Below are 20771 nucleotides of genomic sequence, written 5' to 3' on the forward strand. Positions count from 1 at the left end.
CATCCAGGAGGGCTTCTTGAAACAGTATGTAGATAGTCCAACTAAGGAAGGGGCCATACTGGACCTGGTATTGGGGAATGAACCCTGCCAGGTGTTTCAGTAGGGGAGCAGTTCGGGAACAGTGACCACAATTCAGTAAGCTTTAAGGTACTGATGGATAAAGATAAGTGTAGTCCTCAAGTTAAGGTGCTAAATTGGGGGAAGGCTAATTACATCTATGTGCGGATCCACAGGAGATGGGTGAGATCCTAAATGAATATTTTTCTTCAGTATTTACTGTTGAGAAAAGCATGGATGTTAGGGAACTTGAGGAAATAAATAGTGATGTCTTGAGGAGTGTACATATTACAGAGAAGGAGGTGCTGGAAGTCTTAAAGCGCATCAAGGTAGATAAATCCACGGGACCTGATGAAGTGTATCCCAGGACGTTGTGGGAGGCTAGGGAGGAAATTGCGGGTCCCCTAGCCGAGATATTTGAATCATCGATAGTCACGGGTGAGGTGCCTGAAGATTGGAGAGTGGCAAATGTTGTGCCTTTGTTTAAAAAGGGCTGCAGAAAAAAGCCTGGGAACTACAGGCCAGTGAGCCTCACATCTGTGGTGGGTAAATTGTTGGAAGGTGTTTTGAGAGGCAGGATCTACAGGCATTTAGAGATGCAAGGACTGATTAGGGACAGTCAGCATGGCTTTGAGTGGAAAATCATGTCTCACAAATTTGATTGAGTTTTTTGAAGGAAGAGCCAAGGGATTCAGGAAAATCCCATCGGTTTACAATTCACCGTAACAATTTGGAATCAAAAATGCAGTTTCTAAATTTGTGATGACACCAAAATGGTGGGAGTGGTCAATACTGAGGAGGACTGCAACAAATTATGGCAGGACATTAATAAACTTGCTGAATGGCAAAGAATTAACAAATTAAGTTCAATCTCATTGAATGGCGAAGCGGACTCGAGCTGAATGGCCTACTTTTGCCCCTATGTCTTGTGGTCTATCACAGATAAGACTAGGGAGGCTGCTAAATACTTGGGAGGTGCAGTCTAGGTGGGGTAGAGAAACATCCCAGTCAGGCGAAGAGGAGTTTCTTCTCTCAAGAGAGTCGTTAGTCTTTGGAATTCTCTTCCACAGGGAGCAGTGGAATATATTCAAAGTTGAGCTAGACAGATGAGCTAGACAGATTTTTGATCTATAAGGAAGGTCAAGGGTTACCGGGAGCTGGAAGGAAAGTGGAGATGAGGCCACCATTGGATCAGCCATGATCTCATTGAGTGGCAGAGGAGACAGACGAGGCCTACTCCCGCTCGCGAGGCCTACTCCTGCTCGCAAGGCCTACTCCCGCTCGCGAGGCCTACTCCCGCTCGCGAGGCCTACTCCCGCTTCTGTTCCTTATATTCCCATAGCATAAAACCTGATCTGGATCACTCGCATCCTGGAAAGGGAATCTGCAGCCCATACCCAGTCTGGCCCACATGCAACTCCAGACCCACAGTAATATGAAGGACTCTTATCTGCCCCTCTGAAATGGCCGAACGCACCAGGCAAGTCAGGGCAATGAGGGATAAGCAATAAATGGCGGCCATGCCAGTGATGCCCACATCCCATGAATGAATTGTTCAAATAATAACAGGATAAGATAGAAATCCAGCAGAGAATTCACTCATTACACAGGAGAATGGCAAGAACGTGGAACTCACTGCCGCAGGGAGTGATTGAAGCAAATAGTATAGATGCAGTTAAGGGGAAGTTAGACAAGGCTGTGTGGGAGGAGGGAAGCACAGAATTGTTATAGGATAGAGTGTTATGATGGTAGATTTAGAGGAAGCTGGAGTGGAGCATAAATGCCAGTATGGAATGGCGGGGCCGAATGGCCTCTACATCCAATGTAAAACACGATGGCAATCTATTGTGAGGAATGCAAAACTGCGAGCCTGTCCCTCGGAACTCAGAAATGTTCCTTTAATCTTATGGATTAAGCAACGGCATTTTGCAATCTGTGCAGGTGTTAGTTAACTGTGTTGTCCGGTGAGATTTATTCACCAGTGGTCAAGACCATCAGTGTTACGTTTCAATCCTTCCTGTGAAACATTCGGCCCTCATTGCAGTTCCACAGGGGGTCACTAAGTGTTACACAGGAAAGAAACCATGTTCAACATAGATCCACTCTTCAGCCAATGAATGGCACTTGGGAAGAAACCATGTTCAACATAGATCCACTCTTCAACCAATGAATGGCACTTGGGAAGTGGCGTCTGGCACAGCTGATCCATCATTCAATGACCATTGGCTGACAGCATTGGGGTTTCACAACTAATAGTAGCTTTCCAAAGGGATTTGGAGAAACATTAGACAGAGAAAAGATAGCAGGTTACAGAGGGGCAGTTAAGAGGGGTGGGGTGGGGGAATGAGATTCAGTGAACTGCTCTCCGGAGATGACACAGTCATGATTAGCCATGTTAACCTTGGTGAGTTGCTGCATCCTATCGGACTGACGAGAGTGCATTGGTGATGGGGAGAGTGCATAGCGGAGTCAGTGGGCAGGACACCAATCAAATAAACTGCTCGGATGATAGCGAACTTGCTGAGCATTGTTAAGGCTGAAGCCATCCCGATGAGAGGCAACATATTCCATCCCAATCCTGAGTTGAACCTTGTCGATGGGTGAAGAGCTTGTGATTGGGTCAGGAGGTGATCCAGCCAGAGTGTTAACCTGGAGACAACAGATCGTCCATCCAATCACTCTCATTGTTTATCCCTCAAGATTGTCTGCAATCCACTGACAGAAACATTGTCTCCACCCAGGCTGTTATATCGATCCCAGGCCAGGAGGTGAAGTGTGAAACTAGGACACTAACACTTCTCTTGATAATAGGTTTTTTCACAGAATGTGGCATTATGTACGTCATAGAATCATCGAACCCCCACAGTACAGAATGAAGCCATTCGGCCCACTGAGTTTGCACAAACAACAATCCCACCCAATCCCCTATTTCCGTAACCCCATGTATTTACCCTGCTAACCCCGCCTTGACACTAAGAGGCAATTTAACATGACCAATCCACCTAACCCGCACATCTCTGGAATGTGTGAGGAAGCCGGAGCACGCAGAGGAAACCCCTGCAGACATGGGGAGAACGTGCAAAGTCCATATAGACAGGGACCCGAGGGTGGAATTGAACCCGGGTTCCTGGCACTGAGGCAGCAGTGTTAACCACTGCGCCACCCCACGTCAAAGGACAAAGAATATTACAGCACGGGAACAGGTCCTTCAGCCCTCCAAGCCTGCACCGACCATGCTGCCCGACTAAACTAAAACCCCCTACCTTCCGGGGACCATATCCCTCTATTCCCATCCTACTCATGTATTTGTCCAGACGCCCCTTAAAAGTCACTATCGTGACTGCCTCCCCCAGCAGCGAGTTCCAGGCACCCCACCACCCTCTGTGTAAAAAACTTGCCTCGTACGTCTTCTTTAAACCTTGCCCCTCGCACATTAAACCTATGCCCCCTCATAATTGATCCTTCCACCCTGGGGAAAACAATGTCTATCTCCTACCTGCTAACTCAGTATCCCAGCTGTCTCTAGCTGATAAAGTAATCAAATAACCAATTTTTTAAAAACGCAGCAACTGATAGCCCCCAAACTGTAACTAAGAAAAAGTAGCCTTTGCTAAATTAAAGCAGAATGTCATTTAGTTGGAGGAGGAAGTACTCCCCCTCCCCCCCCCTCCTCACCCACTGCGGCACCCAAAGGCCACTGACAACCTCAAGCGTGCCAGGGGACACCACGTGCTCCTGCTCCAGGGTCACCCAGCCATAAACATGGCCGCCGGACACAGAAGAGGGGCAGACAGTTGGGCTGGATGACACCCCTTGACCGTCAGCTGCTTTCCCGGTCTCTCTTTATACTCTCGGGTACAACATTAAACAAACTCATTCAACTGGAATGCTAACCCGTTCTGAGGGGCACTGCAACAAAGGACAACATTTTTAAAGGAAACGTAACTAATTAAATTAAAATGTCAATCCCAGGGCTGATGATGCAAGCCTCTCTTTAGAAGAAGAATTTTTTTAAAATGTTTTTAACGTTTATTTATTAGTGTCACAAGTAGGCTTACATTAACACTGCAATGAAGTTAATGTGAAAATCCCCTTGTCGTCACACGCCGGCGCCTGTTCGGGTACACTGAGGGAGAATTTAGCATGGCCAATTCACCTAACCCGCACATCTTTTGGACTGTGGGAGGAAACCAGAGCACCCGGAGGAAACCCATGCAGACATGGGGAGAATGTGCAGACTCCTCACTGACAGTGACCCAAGCCGGGAATTGAACACAGATCTCCGGTGCTGTGAGGCAGCAGTGCTATGGCACCCAGTAGAACAAAATAATCCGGGGGGGGGGGGGGCACTGTAACCAAAAATAACCTTATAAAGTCCAATCAAAATGGTGTCTCTGGAAGTGATGATGCACCCCAGCCCCCTGTGGCCCACCAGCCACGAAAGGCCCCAAGTGTACCAGTGGACACCATGTGTTCCCTCTCCAAGGCCACCTGACCACAGGAAAGGGGTAGACAGTTGGGTGAGACGATCCCCTCTACCGCCCCCTACCTGCACACAGCTCCTCTTCATACTCTTGAGCACAATACTAAACTTGTGGATGAATTAACAAATTAAATTAAAAAGTGATTTCCCTGTAAAGGAGCACTGTATGAAAAGACAACATTTATTAAAAGGAAACTTAACTAATTAAGTTAGAATGTTCTTTCCTGGCTAACGATGCAAGTCTCTCTTTCCAAGTGCTCCAAGCACTGAATTAAATAATCTCCTTCAACCGTGTATCCCAACACCACAATTAACACAAGTAATCTGATTAGTTCTTGTAGCCACCACTTATGTCTTCCAGCTGTTCTGATTGGTTTATATCATCAACCGCCAGACCCCGGAGTTGGGAAATGACTATTCTTATGAGACGATAACAAAGCTGATGCATGAATTAAAAGATGTCCTGTTTATTGTTCTTCTCAAACTCTCACGAAACGTTTTGAGGTAAAAAGCAATCTGTGATTTCAGCAGTACATTAATAAGGAAATTATCGAGTAATTTTATTCTGAGTGGGGGGGGGAAGCAGAGGAAGAATGTATTCCCTAATAGATCAGTTTCAGTAAGTTGTCTCCCAATCGTACACATGTGTGGGATCCTCTGTATGGTTCACCCCAGTTAAAAGGCTTCATTTAATTGTATTTCTGTTTAATGTAACTAATTGTGCTCTGCTTTGAAGCTAACTTAAGCTAAATAGGCCACATCAGCTTGGAATTCTGGGTTTAGTTTAGAAACCTGGCTACATTTGAAAACAGTAAGAAGTCTTACAACACCAGGTTAAAGTTGGACTTTAACCTGGCGTTGTTAGACTTCTTACTGTGTTTACCCCAGTCCAACGCCGGCATCTCCACATCATGACTACTTTTGAAAATGCAATGTTACGCAGGAGTGATTCTTGTCATAAACAAGCTTCATGTCACAGATGTGAATTGTTTTTTGAAAGTTACAGACATTGTTTGTACCTGGTAATTTCATAAGATAAGTTGTAATGCTCTGTTATAGCTATACGTTTTCAGTTCAGTTGCTGTTTGAATGCAGTTGCAAACTTTTGAGTCAAGATCTCACTTTCTCTCACCAGTAAATTAATCTCTTTCCCTTTCTGTTAAACGCTAAGTTCTAAAGGATGCTTAATAAAGACGTTTCTACTTCGAACCAGTCGTGCTCAAGCTTATTCTGAAGAAGAAAATAGACCCTACAACATGGCATTATTAAATATGTTCTTTGTGCAAGCAATTACTGGGTGATTGTAACAATGCAAACAGCCCATTGTAAACCAGAGACTGGTAACAGGAACTCTAAATTTGGATCTGTGATTGAATGCTGGCAGCTAACTCCACTGAATGAATTGGACTTTGGATTAAGGATCTGTTTACATTAACAATATGCAAATGGTGAGTGTGTGTACAACAGACTGGCTTCAATTTCCTTCTCTAACGGCTGGAAAAGAGGGATGAGACCTGTGCTGCTGGAAGAGAACACAACAATGACGTTGCATTGATCTTCGCCTTTGTTTGATTTTAATACAGATTGCTTTGGCCATTTATAACTGGCAAATGGGAGGTCAGACTTCCAAAAGCTGTCTTATTTCAGATCACGCTGCCTCTCTCCAATAAACATTCCAGCTAGTCCCACTTCCCTGCCCCAGTGCTCTGCAATTCCTTTCACGTTCATGTAGTTGTCCAGTTTCCTTTTGAATGTCAAGACGTACAATAGGAAATAAAGCTGGGCAGGTGGAACGGTGACAGTGGACAGCACTTTGGCAATAGTGATCATAATTCAGATAGTCTTTTAACGTAATGATGGACAGGAACAGAGATAGAACAGGAGTTAATGTCCTAAATTGGGGCAAGCCCAGTTTTACTAAACCGAGGAGTAATTTAGCAAAGGTAAACTGGAAACAGCCACTTGATGATTAATCAGTGTCGGCGCAGTGGGAGGCATTCAAAAGGGAGATTCAAGGCATTCAGAGTAAATGGGAAGGCGATGGCCAAGTGTTATTATCGCTAGACTATTAATCCAGAAACTCAGCTAATGTTCTGGGGACCTGGGATTGAATCCCGCCACGGCAGATAATGAGAATTTGAATTCCATTTTTTAAAAATCTGGAAATTAACAATCTACTGATGACCATGTAACCATTGTCGATTGTCAGATAAACCCATCTGGTTCACTAATGTCCTTTAGGGAAGGAAATCTGCCATCCTTACCTGGTCTGGCCTACATGTGACTCCAGAGCCACAGCAATGTGGTTGACTCTCAACTGTCTTCGGACAACTAGGAATCGGCAATAAATGCTGGTCAGCCAGCGATGCCCATGTCCCACAAATGAATAAAAAATATATACTTTCCCTCAAAGGTGGGTCGGCCACATCTAGAGCCCCCTTCTAGAACAGTTTTCTGTTTTTGTTACTAACATTGTACCTTTCTCTAAAAAGGGAGCAAGGGTTAGGTCAAATAATTACAGGCTGGTCAGCCTGACCTTAGTAGTGGACAGATTATTGGAATCCATTCTGAGGGACAAGATGAATTGTCATTTAGAAAAGGCACAGATTAGTCAAGGACAGTCAACATGGATTGATTAAGGGAAGGTCAAGTCTGACTAAATTGAGCCTGAGCAAGTAACAAGGAGGATTGATAAGGGTAGCATAGTCGATGTGGTCCACATGGATTTTAGCAAGGCTTTTGACAAGGTCCCACATGGCAGACTGGTTAAAAAAATAAAAGCCCACAGGATCCTGGAGAATGTAGCAAGCTGGATCCAAAATTGACCCAGCGGCAGGAAACAAAGGATATTTGTTGATGGATGTTTTTTGTGACTGGAAGGCTGTTTCCAGTGGGATTTGACAGGTCTCTAGTCGATTCCTGTGTTTTTTTTGTGGTATTTATTAATGATTTGGACATAACTGAAAGGAGAATGATCAAGAAGTTTGCAGACTACACTAAAATTGGCCACATGGTTGATAGTGAGGGGATAGCTGTAGACCGCAGGAAGATATCAGTGGACTGATCAGGTGGGCAGAGAAATGGCAAATGAAATTCAACCCAGAGAAGTGCGTGGCGATGCATTTGGGGAGTTCAAACATGGCAAAAGGTTACACAATAAATGGGTGGATGCAGAGAGGTGTAGAGGAAGTGAGGGAGCTTAGAGTGAATGTCCACAGATCCCGGAATGGTACAGGACAATTTGATAAGGTGGTTATCAAAAACATCGATTGTATTTCAAACAAGATACTCATAAACAAAAGCCTTAATGGGTTCATACTGGCGTCAAAGTTCAGAGAGAAGAGCTCGGAATTAGACAGGGCTCTTTCCATTTTTTTGACACATTAGGCAACACATTTAAAAAGCAGCAATTGTTGTAAAAGTAAACACGGCCTAGACATTGGTCTGATTTCCCCAGCCAATTACAGCCTATGTTAGCTGTTGATTTGTACTAAATTGATTGTCACCAAGTAAACAGATCCTATAATAAGAAACTCCTCTGTTAGGGAATCAAGCACATCGTACATTCAGAGTTACTTCACTTATGTCCCAGTTATCCTACTGCACTACCGCCATATAACGATGGTTATAAGAGCAGCACGGCGGCACAGTGGTTCGCACTGCTGCCTCACAGTGCCAGGGACCCGGGTTTGATTCCCGGCTTGGGTCACTGACTGTGTGGAGTTTGCACGTTCTCCCCGTGTCTGCATGGGTTTCCTCCGGTTTCCTGCCACAGTCCAAAGATGTGTGGGGTAGGTTGATTGGCCATGCTAAATTGACCCTTAGTGTCTGGGGGATTAGGAGGGTAAATATATGGGGTTACGGGGATGGGAGCTGGGTGGGATTATTGTCGGTGCAGGCTCGATGGACCGAATGGCACTGTAGATTCTATGGTTCAATAAACGGTGAAGAAATTACAACCCTGCCACTGATAGCAACTTGGGAACCAGAATGAGGCGGACACACCATTGGCAGCAACGATAAATGGTTCACTAGTGTTGTTGGGAGTTGCAAATTGTAATATTTTCAGCAGCATTGCTGACTTATACTGGGAAGGTCCAAAATAATCACTGCGGTGGAAGGTCCAACCATCATGTTAATTGATTTCAGTGAGGTAAGCAACTTCTCCCACAAGCCACCTTCTCAACATGACCTGTAATTACATGTTGCTGCTGCTCCTGCCGGGGTGACTGGCTCTCACGGTGTGTCACACTCGTGTGCTTTGCCCCATCCTTTACACACCCACTGTAGCCTGTCTGCAACCGCTCTGTGATGCCCGTCACCCAACTACACCTGGGTCGATCTCTCTTTCTGCTGGCCCCCACTTTGCCCTCCAGAAGAATTCTCCGCAGCTTCTCAGCTCTGATCAAATGGCCAGAATGCTGACATTTTCTTTTCTGAATATTACTTTTTAAAAGAGTCCCTTCTGCTCTTTCATTTACAAGCAGCTCTTCATTACGGATGGGTATATGGAATGTTCAGCACACGCACGTCTTAACATCCACATTTCCGAGGCCTCTATCTTCTTCCACAGATCTTTATTTATGCTCCAGGTTTCTGAGACATTCAGGAAAGTGGATAGAATGTAGAATCTTACGAGATTGTTCCTTGTTAGAAGATGGCATTTTCTCATTGTTTACCCATCCTTCACAAAAACTACTTCTGGCTATCTCTATCCTTCTGACTGCTGCATCACATCGACCATCATAAAAGTTTTAAAGTTTATTTATTAGTGTCACAAGAAGGCTTACATTCACACTACAATGATGTTACTGTGAAAATACTCTATTCGCCACACTCCGGCGCCTGTTCGGGTACACTGAGGGAGAATTTAGCATGGCCAATGCACCCTAACCAGCATGTCTTTTGAACTGTGGGAGGAAACTGGAGCACCCGGAGGAAACTCACGCAGACACGGGGAGAACGTGCAGACTCCACACAGACAGTGAACCGAGCCAGAAATTGAACCCGGGTCCCTGGGGTTGTGAGGCAGCAGTGCTAACCACTGTGCCACCGTGCCGCCCATCTTCATGTGTCCTAAATAGGCAAACTGATCTCTTGTTCCAGTGTAACACCATCCACTTCAATCCTCACTCTGCTTAGTGTTCTAGACTTCCTCAGCCAGATGAAACAACATTCCTGCATTGAGTCGGTCCAGGCCTGTCAGAATTCTATAGCTTAAATAAGATCCACTCATTCTTCTAAATTCCAGTGAATACAAGCCTAGTCAACCCAACCTCTCCTCATCCGCCAATCCTACCATCCCAGGAATCAGCTTGGTGAACCTTCGTTGCACTTTCTCTGTGACAAACATATCCTTTCTTAGAAAAGGAGACCAAAACTGCACACAATACACCAGGTGTGGTCTCACCAAGGCCCTGTATAGCTGCAGTAAGATGTCCTTGTTCTTGTACTCAAGTCCTCTCACAATGAAGGCCAACATACCATTTGTCTTCCTAACTGCTTGCTGTGCCTGCATGCTTACTTTCAGTGACTGATATATAAGAATACCCAGGTTCCTTTGTACAACAACATTTCCCAATCTATCACCACTTAAATTTTGCCATTTTGTTTCTCCATTCAAAGTGACATTTATCTACATTATACTGCACCTGCCTCTACTTGCCCACTCACTCAACTTGTCTAAATCACCTTGAAGCCTCTCAGCACCGTCCTCACCACCCACTTTGCCCCAAGTTCGTGTCATCAGCAAACTTGGAAATATTGTCTTTGGTTCCTTCACCCAATCATAGAATCCCTACAGTGCAGAAGGAGGCCATTCAGCCCGTCAGGTCGGCACTGACCACGATCCCACCCAGGCCCTATCCCCGAAACCCCACATATTTACCCTGCTAATCCCTCTAACATACACATCCCGGGATACTAAGGGGTAATTTAGCATGGCCAATCAACCTAATCCGCACATCTTTGGACTGTGGGAGGACCTGGAGGAAACCCATGCAGACACAAGGAGAATGTGCAAACTCCACACAGACAGTGACCCAAGCGGGAATCGAACCCAGGTCCCAAGAGCTGTGAGGCAGCAGTGCTAACCACTGTGTCACCGTGCCGTCCTATATGTCATTGATATATATTATGAATAGCTGGGGCCCAAGCACTGAGCCCTGCAGGACCCTACTAGTCACTGCCTGTCACTTCAAAAAGGCCTATCCATTCCTATTCTATTTCCTGCCTGCTTTCAATCCATGCCAATATATTACCCCAATTCCATGTGCTTTAATTTTCCGAAGTGGGACTTTTATCAAAAGCTTTCTGAAAATCCAAATACACCATATCCGCTGGTTCACCCTCATCTGTTCTACTAGTTACGTCCTCAAAAAAACTCCAGTAGGTTTGTCAAACATGATTTCCCTTCATAAATCCATGTTGACTTTGTCAAATCCTGTTGATATTTTCCAAGTGCCCTATTATCACGTCCTTTATAATAGTCTCTAGCTTTCCCCCTACTACTGATGCTAGGCTAACCAGTCTCTAATTCCCTGACTCTCATTTTTAAAATAACAAATCACTAAAGGAGCAACAATAAGACTAAAAGGACACTTGAAAAGATAAACCAAGGCAGGGATCTTGCCGGGAAAGGTTAGTGGTGAGGATGACGTAGTGGGCAGGGTTTTCCAGCTGCGCTCGCCCCAAGACGGGAAAATCCTGCCCGAGGTCAATGGATTTTTGCATGATCCGTGTCCCGCCCGTTACAATTCCCGTGGTGGGCAGGACGGTAAAATTCTGCCCAAAGACTCCACAGAGGGATATAGGCAGGCTAAGTGAGTGGGCAAAAACTTGACAGATGGAATAGAAAAAATGTGAAGTTAAGCACTTTGGTAGGAAGAATAAAGAAGCTGAATATCATTGAAATAGAGAAAGACTGCAGAAAGCTGCAGCGCAGAGGGATCTGGGAGTCCTAGCGCATAAATCACAAAAAACTAGCATGCAAGATCAGCAAATAATGGGGAAGGCAAAGGAATATTGACCTTTATTTCAATGGGAATGGAGTATAATAATAGGGGAGTCTTGCTAAAACTGCACAAGGCACTAGTTAGGCCACACCTGGAATACTGTGAGCAGTTTTGGTCACCTTATCTAAGGAAAGATATACTGGCATTGGAGGCAGTCCAGAGAAGGTTCACTTGGTTGATCCCCAGAATGGAAGGACTTTCTTACCAAGAGAGGTTGAGTAGATTGGGCCTGTATTTACTGGAGTTTAGAAGAATGAGAGACGACCTTATTGAGATATATTGGATTTTCAAGAGGTTTTACAGGGTAGATGCTGAGAGGATGTATCCTCTTATGGGAGAGTCTAGGGTCAGAGGACATAATCTCAAATGGTTGCCCATTTAAGATGGAGAGAAGGAGGAATTTCTTTTCCCCAGAGGGTAACGAATCTGTGGAATTCGTTACCGCAGAGGGCTGTAGAGGCTGGATCGTTAAGTATGTTCAAGGCTGAGCAGACAGATTTTTAATCAGTAAGGGAATCAAGGGTTATGGGGATAAGATAGGAAAGTGGAGTTGAGGGTTATCACATCAGATCAGATCACTGATCACATTGAACAGTGGAGCAGAGTCGATGGGCCGAATGGCCTACTTCCATTCCTATGTCTTATGGTCTTAGGGACCATTTTTCACAGGGGTAGAACTGAAAAGCCAAGAGGTTCTTTGAAACTTGCATAGAACCTTAATTAAACCACACTTATCAAATCCATAATATAAAAAGACTAAAGTGTAAATAAGGATGACACCAAAACTGAAAGGTCATACCCATCGGGTGGGATTTTATGGCCTTGCTGGTCTCAAAACCATAAAATCCCGCCTGCGGTCAATTTCCGTACACCGCCCCTCGCCAGCTCCAATTCGTGTGGTTGAAATTTCGGGCTTCGAGTAAGATTGAACAGGCTGGGTTCCTTTTCCCTGGACACAGGGCTGGGGGATTGGCAGATAGTGGTCTCGAAGCATATGCAAGACTTTGACAGGGTGTAAGATTTCCGTGGAGAGGAGTGTTCAGAGTTCAAATTAGTTTTTTGGACGTGGAGGTCTTTCGACTGGTGAGCAAGAACAAAACTAGGGGCCGCCAGCAGAAGATAGTCACTAATGAAAGGATGGCACAGTGGCTAGCACTGCTGCCTCACAGTGCCAGGGACCCGGGTTCGATTCCCAGCTTGGGTCACTGTCTGTGTGCAGTTTGCACATTCTCCCCATGTCTGCGTGGGTTTCCTCCGGGTGCTCCGGTTTTCTCCCACAAACTGAAAGATATACGGGTTAGGTAGATTGGCCATGGATGGGTTCCTTAGTGTTGGGTGACTAGCCAAGGTAAATGCATGGGTAATGGTGATCGGGCCTGTTTGGGATTGTGGTCGGTGCAGACTCAATGGGCCGAATGGCCTCCTTCTGCATTGTAGGATTCTATGAAGTCCAATGGGGAACTCTGGGAGAAACCTCTTTACCTCTCACTTACCTGACGAAGGGGCAGCGCTCCGAAAGCTAGTGGCTTTTGCTACCAAATAAACCTGTTGGACTTTAACCTGGTGTTGAGAGACTTCTTACTGTGTGAAACATCTTTATCCAGAGAACAGCGAGGACATAGAAGCTGCTACCAAAAGGAGCAATGGAGGTAAATGATCCAGATGTGTTTAAGAAGAAGCTGGAAGCGCATGAGGGAGAAAGGATTTGGAAGATATTTAATAGGCAGGAATGGGCTGGTGTGGAATTTTAAACCATGCACCTGGTAGTGACCAGGTGGGTTAAAGAAAGACTTGCTATAATATAGTGTTTTTCACAAGATGACATCTCGCGGTGTTTTACAGCCAATAATGTACTTTCTGAAACAAAAACAGAAAATGTTGGAAAATCTCAACAGGTCTGACAGCATCTGTGGAGAGAGAATAGAGCCAATGTTTCAAGTCTGGATGACCCTTTGGCTCTCTCCTCTCTCCACAGAGCTGCTGAGTTTTTCCAGCATTTTCTGTTTTTGTTTCAGATTCCCGTATCCACAGTATTTTGTCTTTCTATTTTGTCTTAGTGTACTTTCTAAAGCGTAGTCATGGTTGTAATGTCAGTCATAGAATCCTACAGTGCAGAAGGAGGCTATTCAGCCCATCGAGTTTGCACTGACCACAATCCCACCCAGGCTCTATCCCCATAACCCTACTTATTTAGCCTACTAACCCCCTAACACTAAGGGGCAATTTAGCATGGCCAATCAATCTAACTCGCACATCTTTGGACTGTGGGAGGAAACTGGAGCACCCAGAGGAAACCCACACAGACACAGGGAGAACATGCAGGCTCCACACAGACAGTGACCCGAGGCCAGAATTGAACCCGGGTCCCTGACGCTGTGAGGCAGCAGTGCTAACCACTGTGTCACCGTGCTGCCCCAATGTCGAAACCAGGGCAGCTAACTTGCACACAGAAAACTCCCGCAAACAGCAACGTGACAACCACCAGATAATCTCATTTGTTGTGATGTTGACTGGGGGATAAATATTGACCAGGACATTGGGGGATAGCGGATGGAATTTTACAACCTTGCACGTCCCGAAACCGGAAAATCCTGCCCGAGGTCAATGGACCTTTCCATTATCTGCCCCTCAGCCACTCCGAATCCTGTGCCGGGCAAGGCGGTAAAATTCCAGGCAACATCTCTGCTCTTCGAAATAATGCTATAGGATCATTCACATCGCCCCAGAGTCAAATATGGCCTGAGTTTCCTCTCAACAGTGCAGCGTTCCTTCAGTACTGCACTGGAGTGTCAGCCTGGAATCTTGTGGCTTGTGTTTGTTCTGTATTAGCCGAGGATATACTCTCCTTACCCAACACTTTCCCTACTTTAGGGAATTATCTTTGCCCACACTTGCATGGCTTTCAGGTGACGCGGTTACAAATTATACTCTGAAAATGCACCGATCACTCAACTGCTGCCTGATAAACACAAATGAACGCATGTACTTTCATGAGGAAACCAGGGAGGAATATTAAATGGCCTTACCCAAGACCCAGCAAATTCAGGGTCTTGACATTCCCACAAATGCCAAGTGCCCAAACATGTGAACTCCCGAAATCAAAAACAGAAAATGCTGGAAAATCTCAGACGGCACGGTGGCACAGCGGTTAGCACTGTTGCCTCACAGCCATGATGTGGAGTTGCCGGCGTTGGACTGGGGTAAGAACAGTGAGAAGTCTCACAACGCCAGGTTAAAGCCCAACAGGTTTAATAATAATAAACCTATTGGATTTTAATCTGGTGTTGTGAGACTTCTTATTGTGCCTCACAGCGCCAAGGACCCAGGTTCAATTCTGGCTTCGGTTCACTGTCTGTGTGGAGTTTGCACGTTCTCCCTGTGTCTGTGTGGGTTTCCTCAGGGTGCTCCAGTTTCCTCCCACAGTCCAAAGATGTGCGGGTTAGGTTGATTGGCCATGTTAAATTGACCCTAGTTTCAGGGGGATTAGTAGGGTAAATATGTGGGGTTGCGGGAATAGGGCCTGGGTGGGATTGTGGTCGGTGCAGGCTCGATGGGCTGAATGGCCTCCTTCGGCACTGTAGGAATTCTACAATCTCAGCAAGTCTGACAGCCTCTGTGGAGAGAGAATAGAGCCAAGGTTGGGTCATCCAGACTCGAAACGTTGGCTCTATTCTCTCCCCACAAATGCTGTCAGACCCGCTGAGATTTTCCAGCATTTTCTGTTTTAGTTTCAGATTCCAGCATCTGCAGCATTTTGCTTTCACCTTAATGATAAACCCTATTTCAGGCAATGATTGAGAGCAACATTATTGAGGGCTCGGTCACATCGCGGATAGTTTACCACAGGAGAGAATTACCATATGCATGATTTGAAGTTCTCTCCCAATTGTAAAACCACCCAGTTTATATTGCTGGGAGAAGCCAATCTGCCCTTACCCCACCAGCCTTCCATGTTGGCCCCTAATTTCTGTACAAGTCCTTTTAGCCACGTTCAACCGTGAATAATAAATGAAGCAAGTCTTGTTAAAACCAGTTGCTTCAAACTTGTGAATGCTACCACCTAGAAGGACAAGAGCAGCAGATGCACCTGGAAGTTCCCCTTCACCCCCCTCACCATCCTGACTTGGAAATATATCACCAAAAGCAAAATACTGCAGACACTGGAAAACTGAAACAAAGGACAGAAAATGTTGGAACAACTCATCAATTCTGGCAGCTTCTGTGGAGAGGGAAACAGAGCTAACGTTTCACATCCATATGACTTTTCTTCAGAGCTAAAAGAGAGTTCTTGAAAATTTTAAGCGTTTATGTTTTGACTTCCAGTGCTTGCAGTTTATGATCTCCCAAGTGGGAATTCTGTTGTAACCTTCTAATGTGTAAAGTTAAAGTTTATTTATTAGTCACAAGTAGGCTTACATTCACACTGCGAAAATCCCCTAGTCGGCACACTCCAGCGCCTGTTCGGGTACACTGAGGGAGAATTTAGCACGGCCAATGCACCTAACCAGCACGTCTTTTGGACAGTGGGAGGAAATCAGAGCACCCGGAGGAAACCCACGCAGACACGGGGAGAACGTGCACTCTCCGCAAAGACAGTGACCCAAGCCGAGAATAGAACCCGGGTCCCTGGCGCTGTGAGGTAGAACATAGAACATTACAGCGCAGTACAGGCCCTTCGGCCCTCGATGTTGCGCCGACCAGTGGTACCAATCTAAAGTCCCTCTAATCTACACTATTCCAATATCATCCATATGTTTATCCAATAACCACTTGAACGCTCTCAACGTTGACGAGTCCACCACTGCTGCAGGCAGGGCATTCCACGCCCTTACTACTCTCTGAGTAAAGAACCTACCCCTAACATCTGTCCTATATCTCTCACCCCTCAATTTAAAGCTATGTCCCCTCGTGCTAGCCAACACCATCCGAGGAAAAAGGCTCTCACTGTCCACCCTATCTAATCCTCTGATCATCTTGTATGCCTCTATTAAGTCACCTCTTAACCTTCTTCTCTCTAACGAAAACAACCTCAAACCCCTCAGCCTTTCCTCATACGATTTTCGCACCATACCAGGCAACATCCTGGTAAATCTCCTCTGCACCCTTTCCAACACTTCCACATCTTTCCTATAATACGGCGACCAGAACTGTACGCAATACTCCAAATGCGGCCGCACCAGAGTTTTGTACAGTTGCAGCATGACCTCCTGGCTCCGAAACTCAATCCCTCTACCAATAAAAGCTAACACACCGTACGCCTTCTTAACAACCCTATCAACCTGGGTGCCAACTTTCAGGGATCTATGCACATGGACACCCAGATCCCTCTGTTCATCCATACTACCAAGTATCTTACCATTAGCCCTGCAGGTAGCAGTCACTGAGGCTGTAGGAAGAGAGGCAATGTCCTTGGCCTACCAGTGAAACTTCATTAAGAACTCCTTATGCATACAAGAATGGGTGAACAACAAGAACACACAGCGGGCTCCTGATAATATTGCAATAACCAGATGCACCAGGAACATGAGATGGCCATTCAGCCCATCGAGCCTACTCCACCCTTCAATACGATCATGGCTGATCAGACATTTTAATGCCTTTTCCCCCACGCTATCCCCGTAACCCTTTACATTGTTATTAATCAGAAATCTGTCAATCTCTACATTACACATACTCAGTGACTGAGCTTCCACAGTCCTCTGGGGTAGAGAATTCCAAAGATTCACAACCCTCTGTGTAAAAAAAAAATTCTCCTCATCTCTGTTCTAAGTGGCTTCCCCCTCATTTTGAAATTGGAAAATGAACCCCTTTCTTCCAAAATCCATTGGAACTATCCAATTGAATATCTCACCTCAACCATCTTAATCCACTTAACTTTCTAGCCCCAGAAGTGCTGTGGCGCAGAAGGAGGCCATTTGGCCCGTCACGTCCGTGCTGGCTCTCATTCAGCCACACCCACTTTACATCTGTAACCTTTTCCAACATTACTAAACCTCCCTTGAGGAAAAAAAGGCCCGCATTTCTATAGCGCCTTTCACGATCATTGGTTTTCACCACTTTACAGCCAATTAGTTTCGTTTTGAAGTGTGGTCACTGTTGTCATGTAGGAAATGCGGCAGCCAATATGTGCACAGCAAGATCCCACAAGTGGCAATGTGATCATGAGCACATCATCTGGTTTTTTTTGTGCGGAATAACTATTGGCCAGGACCCCAGGGGAGAACTTTCCTGATCTTCTTCGAAATAGTAGCATGGGATCTTTTACCATCAGAGAGATGGCACCTCCGGCAGTGCTGCACTCCTTCAGCACTGCACTGGAGTGCCCGCCTGGATTTTTATGCTCCACCCCTGGATGTGGGTCTTGAACCCAGAACTTGAGGACTTAAAAAAAGGGGAAAGAATGTTAACGCACTGAGCCACGAAATTTCAACACTTATTACCCCTCCAAAAAAAATGTAGAGACAGCTCCCAAGGACAAATATAAAAGGTACAACACCCCTTGTAAAGCAAGATCCCAGCAAAAGGTTGAGATTTCAGCTTTCTGCACCTCCTGAAAACAGTAGAAAGATCGAGTAGGGTGTAGAGAAAGTGGGGTGTGGAGTAGAGTGGTGTGTGAGGGTGCCGATTGTGAAATTGAAGCAAGGCTCCCTTACCCAGGTGAGTTTCACTCACTTACCTGTCTCCAGGAGCCAGCCCAGAAGCAGAAACAGCAGGAACACTCCACCCTGAGCCATCCTCTTCCAAACACACAATAGAGTGGGGGGTGGGAGAGAAAGCTTCTTCTCCCGAGTTTAATCCAAAAGTAACGCGAACTCCGCTTATTTATCCCTCCTCCTGCCTTCCATCGACTGCTTCCTGTTCAGGATCACATTTCCACCTCATCCGTCGACAGGTAAATTCTGGGCGTAGCTCCCAGGGGAATTTGTCTGGGTTGGGGAGAGTTGTGTTACAGGCTCAGATTGTGCAATTTTACACAGGGAGAGAGGATTGAGTCCGGAATGGGACCTGGTGATAGCTGTATCAGAAACTGTAGGGGATCGGAATGATTACATTCCCCACCCCAGGAATGCTCAACTGGAATATCTATCATTTTAAATTTCCAACTTCTCCCCCAACGTGGGTTCCTCCTTGTTACATTACAATGTGATCAACCTTCAGTCTTCATGCCTAATGTAACTTCAATATTGTCTTTGCACCCAGAGACCCTGGCTACCAATTCAACAAGAAGTCTCACAACACCAGGTTAAAGTCCAACGGGTTTATTTGGTAGCAAAAGCCACTAGCTTTCTGAGCGCTAGTGGCTTTTGCTATCAAATAAACCTGTTGGACTTTAACCTGGTGTTGTGAGACTTCTTACTGTGTTTACCCCAGTCCAACGCCAGCATCTCCACATTATGGCTACCAATTCAACAACATTCAACAGAAATCTGAAGTCAAAGGCTTAATGTTGACCATGAAACTCACAGAATACTACAGTTCCGAAGAGGCCCTTCGGCCCATCGAGTCTGCACCGACGCATGAAATGCCCTGACCTGCCCACCTAATCCCACTTGATTTGATTTATTATTATTGTCACATGTATTAACATACAGTGAAAAATATTGTTTCTTGCGCACTATACAGACAAAGCGTATCGTTCACAGAGAAGGAAAGGAGAGAGTGCAGAATGTAGTGTTACAGTCATAGCTAGGGTGTAGAGAAAGATCAACTTAATGCAAGGTAAGTCCATTCAAAAGTCTTGACAGCAGCAGGGAAGAAGCTGTTCTTGAGTCGGTTGGTGCGTCACCTCAGACTTTTATATCTTTTTCCCGAAGGAAGAAGGTGGAAGAGAGAATGTCTGGGTGCGTGGGGTCCTTAATTATGCTGGCCGCTTTGCCAAGGCAGCGGGAAGTGTAGACAGAGTCAATGGATGGGAGGCTGGTTTGCGTGATGGATTGGGCTACATTCACGACCTTTTGTAGTTCCTTGCGGTCTTGGGCAGAGCAGGAGCCATACCAAGCTGTGATACAACCAGAAAGAATGCTTTCTATGGTGCATCTGTAAAAGTTGGTGAGAGTCGTAGCTGACATGCTAAATTTCCTTAGTCTTCTGAGAAAGTAGAGGCGTTGGTGGGATTTCTTAACTATAGTGTCGGCATGGGGGGACCAGGACAGGTTGTTGGTGATCTGGACACCTAAAAACTTGAAGCTCTCAACTATTTCTATTTCGTCCCCGTTGATGTAGACAGGGGCATGTTCTCCTTTATGCTTCCTGAAGTCGATGACAATCTCCTTTGTTTTGCTGACATTGCGGGAGAGATTATTTTGCTGTACCAGTTCACCAGATTCTCTATCTCATTCCTGTACTCTGTCTCGTCATTGTTTGAGATTCGACCCACTTCAGTGGTGTCACCAGCAAACCTGAAAATTGAATTGGAGGGGAATTTGGCCACACAGTCATAGGTTATAAGGAGTGTAGTAGGGGGCTGAGAACACAGCCTTGTGGGGCACCGGTGTTGAGGATGATCGTGGAGGAGGTGTTGTTGCCTGTCCTTACTGATTGTGGTCTGTGGGTTAGGAAGTTCAGGATCCAGTCGCAGAGGGAGGAGCCAAGGCCCAGGCCACAGAGTTTGGAGATGAGTTTTGTAGGAATAATGGTGTTGAAGGCTGAGCTGTAGTCAATAAATAGGAACCTGACATAGGTGTCCTTGTTATCTAGGTGTTTCAGGTTTGAGTGCAGGGCCAGGGAGATGGTGTCTGCTGTGGACCTGTTGTGGGGATAGGCAAACTGTAGTGGATCCAGGTAGTCCGGGAGGCTGGAATTGATTTGTGCCATGACTAACCTTTGGAAGCACTTCATAATGATGGAGCCAGCACTTGGTCCATAGCCGTGAATGCTATGGCGGGCCAAGAGCTCATCCAGGTACTTTTTAAAGGATGTGAGGCATCCCGTCTCTACCACCCTCCCTGGCAGCACATTCCAGACTGTCACCACCCTCTGGGTAAGAATGTTTTTCCTCAAGTCCCCCCTAAACCTTCCACCCTTCACTTTTAACTTGTGTCCCTCGTAACTGACCTTTCAATGAAGGGGAACAGCTGCTCCCTATCCACTCTGTTCGTGCCCCTCATAATCTTGAACACCTCAATCAAGTCGCCCTTCTTGCCGATTGCTGTAAAAACCCACCTGATGCCCCTTTGCGGGATGGGAAGTCTGCCACTCTTACCTGGTCTAATCTCCAC

The 20771-nt window shown here is 45.8% G+C and overlaps 1 protein-coding gene across 1 annotated transcript in view; it reads right to left on the minus strand.

Moving 5' to 3' along the window:
• The window catches only part of LOC144480323 (CUB domain-containing protein 1-like), a 65608-nt gene extending 47194 nt beyond the window's left edge, over positions 1 to 18414 (minus strand). The window contains exon 1 of the mRNA XM_078199685.1: positions 18230 to 18414. Coding sequence (XP_078055811.1) covers positions 18230 to 18287 — 58 coding nt within the window. The 5' untranslated portion in view covers positions 18288 to 18414. The remainder of the gene's footprint in view (positions 1 to 18229) is intronic.
• Between the last annotated feature and the right edge of the window lie 2357 nt (positions 18415 to 20771).

This window comes from Mustelus asterias, chromosome 2 (genome assembly GCF_964213995.1).
Source record: "Mustelus asterias chromosome 2, sMusAst1.hap1.1, whole genome shotgun sequence".
NCBI classification, from domain to species: Eukaryota; Metazoa; Chordata; class Chondrichthyes; order Carcharhiniformes; family Triakidae; genus Mustelus; species Mustelus asterias.